Source organism: Streptopelia decaocto (assembly GCF_964273445.1).
Source record: "Streptopelia decaocto genome assembly, chromosome: 7".
NCBI lineage: Eukaryota > Metazoa > Chordata > Aves > Columbiformes > Columbidae > Streptopelia > Streptopelia decaocto.
Window position 1 is genome coordinate 13,046,259 of NC_138661.1, and position 15,615 is coordinate 13,061,873.

A 15,615-nucleotide genomic window follows, 5' to 3' on the forward strand; every position below is an offset into this window, starting at 1 on the left:
TCAGTGATACATATATGTATACACACACATATAAAATGGATCTTATAATAATTCCTAGAACCGCACAACACATGTGCAGGGAATGCAAATTTAAAATACATTTACAAGCCATCTATATATATGCAAATATACATTTATGGCCTAATGAATTTTCTGTTCACTGTAGAATATCCCAGCTCCTGTCTGAATGTCAAAGAGCATCCCCTGCACTGAAAAGCATAACGACAATTTTCTGTACCAAAGAGACATCAACAAGTACAGAGAAACGCATGTGTGTTCACAGTCAATTAGGATGGCATATTAATTGTTTCCCCCTCAAGTATCAATTCCACTATAGACTTGAGTACTAACTTGTCAAGAATAACAGGAGTAAAACAGTGAAATACACACCAGGTATAACAAAATGTTTATTTTTTCATTAAAAATATTTACACATAGTTTCGCTTTGTTTATGTACAGTCATAAATGTAAGTTTAAAACTCAAGTTTAAACACTGGGATTTCCAGAACACAAATGTATTGACTTTAAAATTACCTTCAAGTTATCTGGCACACCTTTCCCTGGAACTTTCAGAAGGCATTTTACAATAAGCTGAGCTGGTAACAGTGACCCATTTCCAGAAGAATCAGTCCCACCTGCCTAGTGGTCTTCCTTCTTTTTGTGTCTAGAACCTGTTTTGCCTTGAATTACACTATTGGTTGTCTAACCCTTCAGAGATCAGGTCAGGGAGTTAAACTACTGAAAATCTGGTTTAAGAAAGCTGCATTGAAAAGCTACATAAAACCCCCTAATTTTCTTCAAGTTTAGCTACTCAGAGTAGAGTGGGGCTAGATGAGCACCAACAGATTGACACAAAAGGGGGAGAAATATGTCACCAGGGCCAAGGGAGACAGTAAGACCACTTCTTTGTTCAGCAAACCACAAGACCATCTGAACTGCCTTGCAAAGGCATACACTTTGAGGTCACAGAAGAAAAGGCAACAGTCTCTCCTCCTTACAACACATCACAACCAAATTTCACATTGCATACCGTGCATACGAACAGGAGACATCCTGAAAAGTAACCCTGCTTGTTATTGCCAGATCTTGATTTCTCCAGCCCAGCTACACGTTGCAAGGAGAGATGGTAAGACTGGGTGAAATATTGCACTCACACAGGCTTCTTTATGTGCAGACAAAGTGCGAATAATCCTAGCAGTATGATAGTTATAGAAAAACACTTTGCCATCTGAACTTCCTGTCACCAAAAGTGTTCCATCTGGAGAAAATTCACAGCCCACTGCAAATCCTTCCACCTGTGAAAATCAATAACAGTGCTGATTAGTAAAGTTCATTGTGATCTACTGAAAATGCATATAGTACCAAAAAAAAAATCGTATGTTTAAATAAATATACACTAAGGACTTCTCCAGGTGTTTAGTAAGACACAGCTACAACACAAACTTATTTAATCAAGCTATTAAGTATTCATAAAGTCTTCCAATAACTATTTTCTTTAGAGCGCATATGAGTTAAAATAGACTGGCACATGGGAAAGCAAATGAAGCTAATTAATATCTATCACTGATTTATAATCAAAGACTACTAGCAGACATTAAAAAGCACAGGTACTTTCCTATCTGTCTTCCTTCCAGACTTAGACACTAGGGTCCTGATGAAAAAGGATACCTTGTGGCCTTCATATCTTTTCTTTTTGTTGATTCGGTAAGGTCGTTGGGCAGAAAACAAAGCCATATAGTTCCCATTCGTCTGAGCAACAAACACAGACTCTTTGGGGTGCAAAGTCAGACTTGGGCACGTGTAACGCTCCTGAAAATAATTTTAAAGAAAGTTTGATTGTATGAAACAAAAGGCTTGTTCAAAGGAATCAGGTTATCTTCTGACATATTTGAAAGACCATAAAAGGAAAGGTATACATAAGTCATCTCCATTGAATACCTTATATAAAGAAAGATACTTAACTCATTACAATGCACTGCAAATCTTACACCAAGGCAGATATCAAATCAAATTTCTACTTTGATTTCCTAGATACTGACCAAAACACCAGCTCCCTCTGAATCATAATTATACTGCAGAACAGCTGCAGAAAGGTAATTCCAACCTGATGGTACACAGTCATCCTCTTCCTGCCCAAAGAAAACTAGAGTTTCAATGAGAAAGTGAATCCTCTTCTCCCACATCCCTTCCTCTACAGCAATAACTGTGCCTTCCATGCTACTTGGTACAGTTCTCAAATCCTCCAACCTCTCAGCTCTGGCTACACCGACAGGAATAGAAATCATCCCATTTATACAGAGGCTTTCCCCCACCTCACCCTTATAAAAAGAAAGAAGAAAAAAAAAAGGATCACTACTAGCCTACTAAGTCAGAAGTTCCTTATGACAGTGATTTGTAGACTATTGCTAAATATCTTCAAAAATTACTAACACTTAGCTTTAGTGTTCCTATTTAAAACTGAATTAAGATTACTTTCAAAACTCTGCACTGTGATTGATTGCATCAGAAATCAACTGCTCTCACAAAGTTTCCACCAGGCCCAAATCTCTTCTAGCTTCAGCCTAACCCAAAGACACAGTATCAAATTTTGATGCCAGGAATACAAACTAAGAGAGTTTCGGCTGTAGGATGTATCTGCATGTGAAGGACACCAGGCTGACAGTGACCACTGGAGATCATGGGCCATGTGGTAGATGGGGAAGAGCATCAGACTGGTTTTGTTATGTGTTTGGAAGTGATTAACTGGCAAAAAAGTTCTTAGTATTGTAATGTATTTGACGCAGAAACCAAAACGGGATTAGGCTGTGTGCCTGGTCAGGGGCGTGCTCCATGGCAGAGCGCTGCTGGCTTCTGGGCAGAAACGGTGTAAGAGGAAGGGATCAGAAAGCACAACGCAACCTGCAGGAGCACTGTGTAGTGCTGGGTATATCATAGCAATGGGTTCTTTTAGAGCTCTTAATTATTCATTTGTTAATGCAGGCAAGCAATAGATCAAATCTTGCTGGGATCTAATCTGTTTGGAGAGTTCAGGGTTCTCTCCCATCTTGAAGGGTTCAAAGGTGAAACTCAGAAAAGTGAAGCAGAGTTTCCAAAATCACGATCGAGTTTTGTTTACTCACGGCACAGAAGAGGGGGAAAACTGTACATTTCAGAGATGCTGTAGTCCAGAGAAGGTAGATCGTATGGATTGTTTGCTTGGTGGGGGATAAGGAGAAAAAAGTTGTTTGGTTTTTACTCCTTTATACTGAACCTGACTGGTCTGTACTTCATATATTCATAGGTTGGGTTTCTTTTTTTCCCTATTGCCTATCCAAGATGTTAATATATCCAATACTGGACAAAGACAGAACTGTGAAAATTAAACATCTAACAATCCCATTAGATCATCAACTACATGTTCTTGTCAGTAGAGAACTATTCATTTCAGCCAGAAAGCATCTGTATACAATCCAGCCATACTATATTACATAGAATATTAGACTTGGGTTTTCACAAAAGACCCAGGGAGCTGGAATTATCTATTAACTTCCTTGGTAATCTCCTTTGAAGCTGTCAGCTTTTCTAGACAATTTAGTCCATTAAACATCTTGCCTGGATAGATTACTGAGAGAAATACTGCACCTGCACTGATAAAAGTAAATTTTTCCTCTGTGATTATGCTCTACTAGATATCTATATGCCTGTACCAGGTTGCTATTATTATGCGAATATTAAACTCCATTTGTCAATAGCCTTCATTGCAGCTGACAAAAAATGTATCATTTTGCTGTTCGAGGAAAAGTGTGGGAAAAGAAACATGGCATTATAGCAACTACTGCCATGTACCATTGGCACGCTAGAATGACACTGCAGTGGCCTTGCCTGACTATATCTTAGATGTCAGTGAATGAGCACTGAAATGTAAATACTTTTAACACAACTACCAGTCTTCAAGGTTATTTTTAAGAATGAGTGGTTTTAAAATATAAAAGTAAAGAAAGCCCTCAACTTAAGAGCATTTTATACATCACACGATGATCTTATAGAAAATCAAAAGCCTTTTTTTTTTTACAACACTAACAAGCATGAAGTACTAATTCATGACCCAAACAATACTAGTTGTTAATCTTACATGAAAAATCTGATTGGAGATTTTCGCAGCACTCTGGAAGTCCCATGCAATAATGGTACGATCAGCTGAGTCCCGGCTTACTGCATCTGTGCTTGTAAGAAATTCTCTTCCTTCAGGGAGAAAGAGTATATCCAATGTCTGTTGTACTGCAGCTTTGTACACTCTTAACACCTAGTGGATAAAAAAGTTTGTGATTTTCTGACAGATTAGAATAACATTATAAGATATATTTTCTCTCTTTGTATTAATAACTATCTCCAACAAATCATATATTATTTTAAAATGTGAAAAAGTAATTGATTTTTAAATGTTGAAGTACTACTGTAATAAATAGCTTGTTAATTTATGTAAAGAGTCCACACACAGGAAAATTAAATGAGATAAAAGAAAGCATCAGTTTGTACAATTATATATACATAAGATTCTGTTATAAATTCCCAAAGAACTAAAGTTAGACCCAATAAGAGCTTTAGACAACACAGTGTTGTGGAGCTGGGTCTACACAAACTACCTTGTATTTTATGAACTCAGAACACTCTGAGGATCTCTTCTTCCTCCTTCCAGGAAACTTCAGATGTGTGAGTTTGCGGTCTTTTTGTTCTCAAACTCTTCCATTAGTTATAGAGGCAGTAAAAGGAATGAGGTTAGTGGTGATTTGGGACTCACGGGTATGAAGAGGACACGGCAGGAAGTGAATATTCTTGTTGATCATTCCAAACTTCATTATATATAATTGTTTATGGCTGGGGATGAGTAAACTTGATGATTCAAGGCTCTCCCTGTCCCACAGTGCCGTGTGTCATTGCTTAACTTGCAAGCAGTGAGAGCCCGGCGTCAGGATCGCTTGGCAAGGAAGCAAAGCTGGCACGGTCCATCAGAAACTGCCTACGAGGTCAACGTGGACTGCCCCAGCAGAAGAATGCCCCACTCACCCTGCAGAAGACACCTCAATCACATTAAGGGCTCGGTCTCACATGCTCTCCCGAAAAAAGAAACCCCAGCAGAGTTTGCTCTTTTAAGGTGCTGCCAGAGATGGGGGGTGGAGGTGACAGGAGCACTGCTATCAAACAGTTCCATGCTTGAAGGACTCAGCCAGGATGCTGCCTCTGTCTATGGGGATTCAGTCCCACACCTGCTGGCTCACCTGCCTACGGGCGGTCCTGGCAGGAGCCAGTCTCTGCTGCTTCTGCTGAAGCAGAGGCTTTTTCTATCACTCTGGTGAAAATGAAGGGCAGCAGGGAAACAAAGAGTCATCAGTACTTTGAAGTATGTAGAGTAAATATTGTGCCACATAAACTAGTTCCCATCATGTAATTAATGCATATGAACAATCTCTAAAGTAGTTTGTGATGTAAAAGGAAATATCAAAGTTCCTAAATTTCTCCCAAATTAAAACCACTGCAGTTCCCAAATCTAGATCCTCTTTCAGGCCTTATACCAAAGTAGGTTGAATCCATGCAGAGCAGGTCCTCAGCCACAGGATTCTGAATATTTTAACAGCCTGTGAGCTGGATCTTAAAAAGTAAGAGATTTTGAACTATTCTAAGGAATATATGAATAATTTGAATTTCCTTTCTTTCCACCTTTCTTCGGGAAATTCTGCATCTATGTTGTCTGCTTTGAATTTTGCAAATCAATACCTTTGCTTTCCTCTTCTCTGATTTGACTCCAGTGAAAAGAAACTTCAAGGCAAGTGGCCAGATCAAAGCACTCCTTCTCTCTGAATATGGTGATCCTTAAAACTAGGACACTGGAAGACTTCTAGTTATTAAGATCTAAATCTCTCTCTCCAAGATAGCTAAAACACAGCAGCCTGCACTTCTAATAGGGTGTTCAGAGGTTAGTCATTCCTCTAACCTCACTAGAAAAACCAAGAGAGCATAGAGAGTGCTTGAAGTACTATCCTGAAATGGTTCTAAACTTTGTGAGGCCTTTTAGTGCCTTCCTCATAGCCCTAACATGAGATGTGACTACTGACCTCAGGGCCTAGACCTTTTACAGACACTATAAGCACATACATTTTTAAAGGAATAACTTTAATGTGTCACAGTGAAACAACCTGGATTATGACTCTGATTTCTACTTTAACCAATAAAAGAAAAAGAATTTCAAATACCACACATAACATGAGAACATCTTGATTTCTTGCCTCAAGCTCAAAAATCTACATCTGTTTGGAACTGTTGAGAACTAGTTGATCCTGCTTCACAGTAAAGTTATACTGGGTGATCTCCTGAGGTCCCTTTCAGCTCTGCTGTCTGTGATCTCGACATGTGGAAGGACGGCAGCAGCAGCTGCTCCAATTGCTTTTCACAGACTCTGTGAAATGTACAGTTCAGAAACGCGACGTTTGCATTCAGGGAAGAATCTCGGTCATTCAAGCACCCTACACACCCTGTAATAACATCAGCAAGATGTAAACTTGCAGACTCAAAAAAACTGGCACACTTTTCAGAAATCTGCCTGCATTTTTAAGATAGTGAATATACAAATGTGTTACTTGCTCTCGTCAGATTTTCCAGCCTAGGAATCTGCATAACATACAAAGCAATTAAACTTTGTAAAGCCAAAAGTGACATTTGCATATTTATAGCTTCCACTTTGCCTATGGAGAAATCACTATGCATAGCTATTTCTTCACATAGTTATAAAAGGAAGCCCGTAGTTCATTAGTAAAGTAGAAAATGAAGCTATTTTATAGGAGCAAAAATTAAAAATAAATATTTTTTTTTTAAATCCAAACTAAAAAAAGCCCACAAAACATAATAGCTGTTTGGAATGAGAAATGGAAAAACATACAGAAACCTGACAACTGCAGGAAATACAGAACTGAAATAAAGTTAAATTGAGAGGAGGGGACACAAAAGGCTCTACCAGCCTGACAGACTGAAGGCGGCAGCTACTTAGCAGCAGGCACCTTCACAGAAGTGACAAGTCCCACCCAGAGAGTCGGGAAGATCAGAGAGTGGAGGAGCACAAACGTGTAGAAAAAGGGACAGAGAGGCAGAAACAAAGCCCAATTGCTGCCAGGAAATAAAGAAGATCAATATAATCCCAAATGGTGATTCAAAGTACTGATTCTTTGATGTTTTCTAATTTTAAAGATGAAACACACTCAGACATAGATTCCAAAAAACCCTTGTGAAATGTATGTGTGTACATATCCATACATACATTGTGCCCAGCACTGTTAATTGGTTAGGTTTAGGTTTGAGACTTGTTTTTAACATGGCTTTGGAGCAACATACACCTCTCAGTAAGGAAAGACGAGATTGTAAAGTTGGTAATGTGAACATGCTTTTAATTTTTGCTGAAATCCTGTTGGGCTCTTACATAAACTGCCACTGTCAATTTAAACATTTTCACTGCTGATCATTAAATGTATTTCATTGTCTGTTACTTAATAGACTGTCTAACCAAATTACCTGTGTACCTTAGCTCTGCAACAGGAAACTGCCTTTATAAAAACTAGTACAAAAGACCATATTTTTCTATATGTTTGATACATACCTCAGAAAAACTATGTCATTTAATCTTCAAACCACATAGTAAGAACTGACTCAGAGGACAATAAATTAACACTTTGAATAGCAGCTGGGAACTTGATATACATAGTATTTAAATTCTCCCATAAAGATAGCTTTCAAAAATAACTAATTGCAACACCCCTGCTCAGAAAAGTACTCATAATTAAACCTGCTTTGTTCTACCTTGGACAATTAATTCATGACATGCCTGAGGAACTTGCTTGGGCACCAGTTTCCCTACCCTGGCGGCTTTAGTTTGTTAATAACAGCTTTTGCTCTTTTTCTATTTGCAGATTTATCACCCATAAGCATTGGAAAAACCACAGTCCACTTCTTCAATCTAAGCATTTTCTGGACATAAAAGAAATCATTTCAAAGGAAGGCGTAATAGTTTCTAGTGTCAACAAAATCCAACATAATAATAAAGCTTCTTCACTAAGGCAAGAGTTCATGGCTGCAGGCATTTGACTAGAAAGGTAATTTAAGCAAATTAAATCACTTTCAAACAGACTTTTAAGGTTCTGATGATTTGAAAAGCACGCTGTGATGCTGAATTCAAGGTATACATTTCAGATGGGTTTTCTATACTACTTCTCTGCATAAAGCACATGCAGTTCCTGGTATTTTGTCTGTCAAGAAAGCTCAAAGCCTCCACAGAAGCAATTCAGAAGCTGCTGCTCACACCAGCTCTGTGTTGGTCAATCATAACCCACATGCACTGCACTCTCCTAAAACCTCCTCAAGCTTTATGTAAGTGATGAGAAAGAAATGTGCTTTTATAGTCATTATCCTGAGCATTAGGAGATAAGGTCTCACAAGAAATCTAACAGGACTACAGGCAATCCAGTTGGTCATAAAAAAAAAAGTCTTGGTCAACCAGTGCTGTGGTTTCCAACCTGTAGAATGGCCATTTTTTTTATTTCTACTTCTTGTCCTGTCTTTTCAGATTGAGTTCTTTGGCATGAAACTGCTTCTTCCTACCGGCAGATTGAGTAATTAATGCTATAGGGGCCTGATCTAAGTTTCTTCTGTGAAACAGTACTACACCTATACTAGTCATAAAAAGTGCATTTCAACTGAAAGCTTATTTTGCACAAAACAGAAGCATTTTTATCTACTGTAGTGCAAGGCATTTGTGTTGATCTATTCTCTAGGGTAAGGTATTGAGGCAGATAACTATTACTTGATTTTTAGCTACACGCTCACAATAAAACCACAACCCCATGACAAATTCAATTTATGTCTCTGATCTCCATCTGAAAGCTATAATGGCAGTTCTAATCAAAACACATGACAATATCATAGACAGGAAGATCAAGCATGCTACAGTTTTCTGTTCTTTCAAAGTATTTGAACGTAAGACTGGTGTATTTCTCTTTAGGTTATTGAAAAAAAAAATATTTTGCTTTTCAATTTCAGTTTTTTCCTGTTTGTAACTTCTCTGTTTTCAGATACAGCTCATGATTATTGAGAGGTCCTGAGAGTAATTAAAATGAAAGGGAGACTGATTACAATGAACAAGTGATTGAGCTTAATCTAGTGTTTACCTATAAGCTGTTAGGTATGAAAAATGTACATTGTGGTTTTTTAAGTCACTTTCAGATTGCTTGAGAAGGTACAAGAATCTTGTGATGAAAAGTATCAGCCATTTATTGGAAAATAAATATTTTCCCATTAGATACTTTTGTTTAAAATTATCTCATCTCAAACAGGATAAGTGAAATCTGTATAAAGGAAAAAAACAAGGATCATTGTGCTACAGAATGGCTTTTCTATGAGGAGCAATAATCAAGGACTTTTCAGTCTAGAAATGAGACTACCAAGGGAATATGAAAGAACTGGAAATACAGTATGAGCAGCATGGAGAATGTGAATGGTTTCTCACATTATAAGAATTTAGGCTCCAAACTAGCAGAAAGCAGCTTCGAAACACAGAGAGATCCTTCTTCGCACAAGGCATTTTTAAGCTGATGAATTCCTTACATGTTGCAGATGTAAAAAAGAAAATCAAGAATAACCCGTTCCACAGCACGAAACCTCAAAGAGAGCCATGAAAGATACAGACAGTATGTGCGGTGCAGCAGGTCCCCAAACTGTAAGTCAGAAAGGCCTGGGTAACCATTGCTGGGAATTGTGATAAAGAAGTTTGCTGTGCTTTCACACTCTTGGTTTTTTTTTCAGTGCATACTGGTCACTGCTGGGAGTGTAAAATTTGTCTAGAAATGGGCTGAAACTGGAACTGCTATTCACCGACAGCTTCTCACTCGAATGCTCACGCTCCAGGAGGCACTTTGTGTTCCTGGTCCATTTCAGCCTCCCCAGGAGCAGCTGCTCCCAGAGAGCTCGTACGCACAGACAGGTCTATGATTCTCATTTGCGATGCTACCGCGTGATGTTTCCAAATAAACACAGCAGGACTGCTCACGTATGTGTTACAAACACATAAAATGTGCCTTTGCACTCAGAAAGGATCCCTGAATGTTAACATTTAAAACCAAACGTCATTACACAAGTACAAATGCACCCTCACCACTTCCCTTTGAACTTTCTGTCCATAGATTCAGTAAGGATTCCTCTGACACAGTGTGAGAAGAATAATTTTTATTTTCCAAAGCGCTGAATAAATCATCTTATTTTAATTACATTGTTCTTTCTAATACCACCAGTACATGACAATGTATTGGCTGTTTCTATAGTAACCAGAAGTGCAAGTAGCTCCACCAATTTCTACAGCCTTTTTCATATTTTTATGCTATCCAGAGTCAAATTCATTAGGTCTTCTAAATACATGCTACTTAAAAAGACTGCATCTCATCTGAAAGAAATTGCAATAGAATGTTTCCAAGGAAACAAATGCACTGCACTTGCACTCCAAATTTATTAAATTTTTAAGTCTGCTTTAATGGCTTAGGCTTATTTCTTTATAAACTCAAGGATGGAGAAAGAGCTTAACAACATAAAGAGCATCTCTTTCATTTTTTTCTTTTTAAGCATAAAGGTATAGATGATAGTTGCAAATTTGTAGCTAAACGTTCAATCGAGAATAATAAACCGAGACGGGAAAAAAATATCCCTGCCTTGGCTCCCGTTAATAATAAAAATTCTGCAGTGCATTTCTAGACTAATTTTAAAAGCTCAGAATAACTGATTCTACCATTTTTCTAGTTCTTTTTTTTCTACAACTTAGAATACCTCAGTTTCAAAAATGGGAATTTTGTGTAAATCCTCAAATCTAAGTTTTCCTTAAATTTTTCTATCACTCCAATAGACTGACTTTGTATTTGTCTTTTTTTTAAATCATCTTATGTACTGACAAAATTTTGTTATTAAGCCCAAAAGGCTGGACCTTTGCATTCATTGGTACCCATCCCATCTTTAATAGGTCACTCCTACTTTTCCCATGGTATTATATTCTTTTTTATTGTTACTGTTGATTGTGCTAGCACACTACTTTCTGTAACAAACATTTTTCTAAAAGAAAATATTGAATGTGGTGTCCAATTGAAGCCATTCCTGAAGCATTTCACTAAGTTCCTCCCAGTCAGTTTCCTTTTTTACAATCTCCCCTTTAGTTAGTTTTCCCATTTTCAGATACTTAGGTTAGTCCCTGCTTTCCCCAACTTCTCTAATTGCTCTGTTAAAGCCCAATGAAGAAATCATACAGTAACATCAAGTAAGCTTCACACAGTCTACCTTTGCTTAACTGTTATGACTATTTTAAGGAGTTGGGGCTGTTCAGCCTGTAGAAAAGGAGGCTGAGGGGAGACCTCATCACTGCCTACAACTACCTGAAAGGAGGTTGTAGCATGGTGGGGGTTGGTCTCTTCTCCCAAGGAACAGGTGATAGGACAAGAGGAAATGTCCTCAAGTTGTGCCAGGAGAGGTTCAGATTGGATATTAGGAAAAAATTCTTCCCGGAAAGGGTTTTCAGGCATTGGAACAGGCTGCCCAGGGAAGTGGTGGAGTCACCATCCCTGGAGGTGTTTAAAAGGCATTTAGATGAGGTTCTTAGGGATATGGTTTAATGCTAGAGTTAGGTTATGGTTGGACTTGATGAGGCTGAGGGTCTCTTCCAACTGAAATGATTCCATGATTCTATGATTTTTTATAAGTTAGTATTTCACTTACCCCTAGATCTTTAATCTTTCCTTCAAAGTCTGTTCTGTGGCTGTGTCAGGTCATACTACCAAGTCTCTACTGCTCCATGTCCTTCCTCTGTTTAACATAAGCAGTGGATTTGCGTCTATGAAGGTCTAAGAACTTCCAAGTATTGCTTAAAGATCAGAGCCACAGCCCTGTGGCCTTCCACTTATTCCCTCTCCAGATTACTGGATGGTGCTTCATCAGGACTTGCTGCTCCGACAGCCCCAGCAGACACCTCTTGCCAAAGCTCCAGCAGGCTTGGGTGGTTTATGAGACAGAACACACGAACATCAACAGAGAAGAGATCAAAAACAGAGTACATCCAACAGCTGCATAAATTATTCCTCTGTTTTTAACAGAGTTCAAAAAAATGTTAGTGATCTCCCTGCCTTTAGAGTTCCTTGCATTTCTGTGTGCGTGTGATAAAGAATGAGATCCTGAATACTTACAAAATATTAAGAGTTTCATCAATCAAAGCAGAATGAAAAAAAAGGTAAAAGATGCAAAACTCAGAAATAATTATATGGATACATTTAGAAAATTTAAATGAATATATTCAGATGCAAGTTCTTGAGTACTGTATGTCCTTTCAGCAGAGCTAATAGCATCCCTCCTTTACACTGTGCAAACCTTGCTGACAAATGTAAATAAATCTTTCCAATTCAGTCTGACAATTCACTCATGATATAAGGAATCTGAGCTCCTTTAAAAGTGTTATCAGTACAAGACAGTCACAGTTGTAGTCTTGTTCGATATTACAACTGTGGGAGCTTAGAAACCCAATTTAAAAAGAAAAAAAATCAGCTGTAGTCACATTTTCTTTTGTGAACACTAGCTAGAGGATACAAGTCTCAATCCTTTGTTCTCTTTGGTATTTCAAGGAATATTAAAATTTCGGGTAGAATAAGTAGTTGGAACACATATTGTCTCCTGTCTGAAAAGTGAATGTAGATCAGCCAAAGCAGAGAGTGACTTTGTAACTCAACCGGCTTGTGCTGAACTTCTCAAGAAATTCGTCCACAGCTCAGAGAAAGAAAATACTTCTAAAATACATTACTACTTTAAGGTCTCAGTGTTATTGCACAATCATTTTTACAGGGCATTTTACGTGTTTTTTCTAGGTTCAGCTCTGAGGTCCAAAGATCCCATGGGGGCTGTTCAATATGATGCTCTCTCCTCGGTCAACATTGCAGAGATTTTTTATTTTTTTTTTTAAACACAGCGGTTCACTTCCAAGTTTTCTGGTCTTTTCATAAAGTCTCTATAAACATTCTCCAAATGTTTTGTAAATTTAATCAATCTGTTATACAGCAATATAAGATTTTCAGAATAATCTCTTAGAGACAAAACTGGGCAGAAAGCAATACCACTATAATAAATCTCTACATGCTATTCAACTGCGTCTTTTATTCTTTTCTTTTCCTTTCAGGCTTTGATTACTTTTCTCTGTAATTTTGAGAAGCCTATGTACTTTATATTTCACTGAGCAGTTAACAAGCTGTTCCATCCATTCATTCCTCTGAAGTATATTGCTTAGCTTTATCTTGAAGATTTTAACTCCCATATTGTTCGTTCATTCTTTATCCTGCTCAATAGCAAATGCAAAAAATGCAACACTTGAAATAATTTTGCCTATTTGCACAACAGAACAGGGTTAGCAATAAATGTCTTTCAACATTTCTCCTTTTTTTTTGATATCTGCCTTTCTGATTAACAGCCTATTGTACACTTCTCTGTGTTTTAGTAGCTGAAAGGCTGCCTCAAAATCATCTTCATACATTGTCTCTGGGATTCAGAAATCTAATTTTTATACCACATTCAAGACATGAATAAATATGAGTAATTTATGCTCATAAATTCATGCTCCTGTGGAAAATTAGTTGCCCATCATAATCAAAGTGAGATTTCAGAAGTACTAATTTGGAAAAATACCACTATCAGCTAGTCTGTGTCATTCTCCATCAGCAGAAACCACCAATGTGGCACACTGGCACAAAGCAACGCACTTCAACCACCACACATGTGTGTGTAATTGGACATTATTTTTGTTATTAGTCATTCTCCCTATCTCTGTGATGCTTAATGCTTTCTTCTGAATTTCCAACAAAAATTCCCTCATTTCCTAATATACAATTATCATTTTGCCTCACATAGTTAAATTTAAGATGTGCAAGTGGATAGCCTGTTAAAACACAGGAGTACATCCTAAAGAATGACCTCTGAAATTGGATTACGAGTGAATGATGAAATTGAGTTTTCAATGTGCAATGAGTAACAAGATCTAAGCTCTTCATTTATGGTGCTCACTCTATTGATGAAATATGATGCAAAGCCTGAAAAGGCTATCAGGAGTATGATGATGGGAACAAAAAGAATCATTAGTTCACCCACACATCATTCCAAGCTGAATGACAGGCAAACAGGAAAATCTTGTAATGAATTAGGATGAAAGCACTTGAAAGATATTAGGGTTGCTTGCATCAAAATTGAAACAAGGTGGTAAAAGGCATCAGACATCTATTTCTGTTAAGAGCAAGTGGCACTTGTTAGAACAGGATAAATTTCAAAATATTGGCCAGGACACTTTATCCAATCTTGAACGTGTTCATAACGGTGTAAGATGGAAAAGGTAGAGAGCTGGCTGGGTTTTTTTTCTTGTGAATAGAGATAAAAATATAAGCTGAAAGCAGCAATGTCTGGAGAATCCATTGAAATTCCTAACCTGCTTTTGGCTGGGATAGTATTAATTTTCTTCCTAGTAGCTGGTATAGTGTTGTGTTTTGGATTTAACATGAGACATGAGAAGAATGTTGATAATACACTGACGTTTTGGTTGTTGCTAAGTGATATTTATAGTAAGTCAAGGACTTTCCAGTGAGAAGGCCACAGGTGCGCAAGAAGCTGGCAGGGGGCACAGCCAGGACAGCTGACCTGAACTGGCCAAAAGGATATTCCATATCATTATCAGTATATATTTGGGGGGAAGAAGAAGGAAGTGAGGGATGTTCAGAGTAATGGTGTTTGTCTTCCCAAGTAACAGTTACATGTGATGAAGCCCTGCTGCCCTGGAGATGGCTGAACACCTGCCTGACGATGGGGATTGGTGAATGAATCCCTTGTTTTGTTTTGCTTGCATGCACAGCTTTTTCTTTATCTATTAAACTGTCTTTATCTAAACCCATGAGTTTTCTCACTTTTACTCTTCTGATTCTCTTCCCCCTCCCACTGGGGGTTGGAGTGAGCAGATCCGTGGTGCTTAGCTGCTGGCCAGGGTTAAACCACAACCATCCCCCAGACCAGGGAGAAGCAGATGTGAGATACTGATGATATTGATGATTCATGCCTAACCAACATGCTGTGGTATGGCCGAGAGTTTGAAATGTAACTATGTTATTTTGCAGCAATGATGCATAGGTGATACTTGCCATTCTGCAAGAAGAAACCACAAGCAATTAAATAAGAGTTTTATATTTTTCCCCTTTTCTCCACTCAGCCATGACCTTCCATATTCACTCAGTACACAAACACCGTTCTTCAAATTCTAAAACTAATATAAATGCAGTTGTCTAACAGTCTACACTCATCATTGTGTTACAGCTACCTCAGACGGAGGAAAAAAAACAAAATCAAAGGATAATAGAAACTCTCTCCCCCTTTTGGAAATCTTTTAGAGTAAGAGAGTACACCACACTGCTGCTTTAGACAATCACATTACATACAAAATTATGGTTTTCAAATGAACAAACATGTCAAACAAACAAACAAAAAAAGATCAGTATCTGTTACAAGGGTAAACCCACGCCTTCCACTTTCTAAGGTAATTAGGCACTACTT

The 15,615-nt window shown here is 37.9% G+C and overlaps 1 protein-coding gene across 3 annotated transcripts in view; it reads right to left on the reverse strand.

The window, feature by feature from the left end:
* Positions 1–383: 383 nt before the first annotated feature.
* WDR25 (WD repeat domain 25) overlaps positions 384–15,615 on the reverse strand; it is a 67,038-nt gene continuing 51,806 nt past the window's right edge. For 2 of the 3 annotated variants that reach the window (XM_082058769.1, XM_082058770.1), the window contains exons 5-8: positions 4,112–4,282; positions 3,120–3,194; positions 1,669–1,809; positions 384–1,295 (exon numbers count right to left, since the gene is read on the reverse strand). In XM_082058769.1, the coding sequence (XP_081914895.1) occupies positions 1,074–1,295; positions 1,669–1,809; positions 3,120–3,194; positions 4,112–4,282 (609 nt within the window). In that variant the 3' untranslated portion in view covers positions 384–1,073. The remainder of the gene's footprint in view (positions 1,296–1,668; positions 1,810–3,119; positions 3,195–4,111; positions 4,283–15,615) is intronic. The other variant, XM_082058771.1, reaches the window with a different exon arrangement.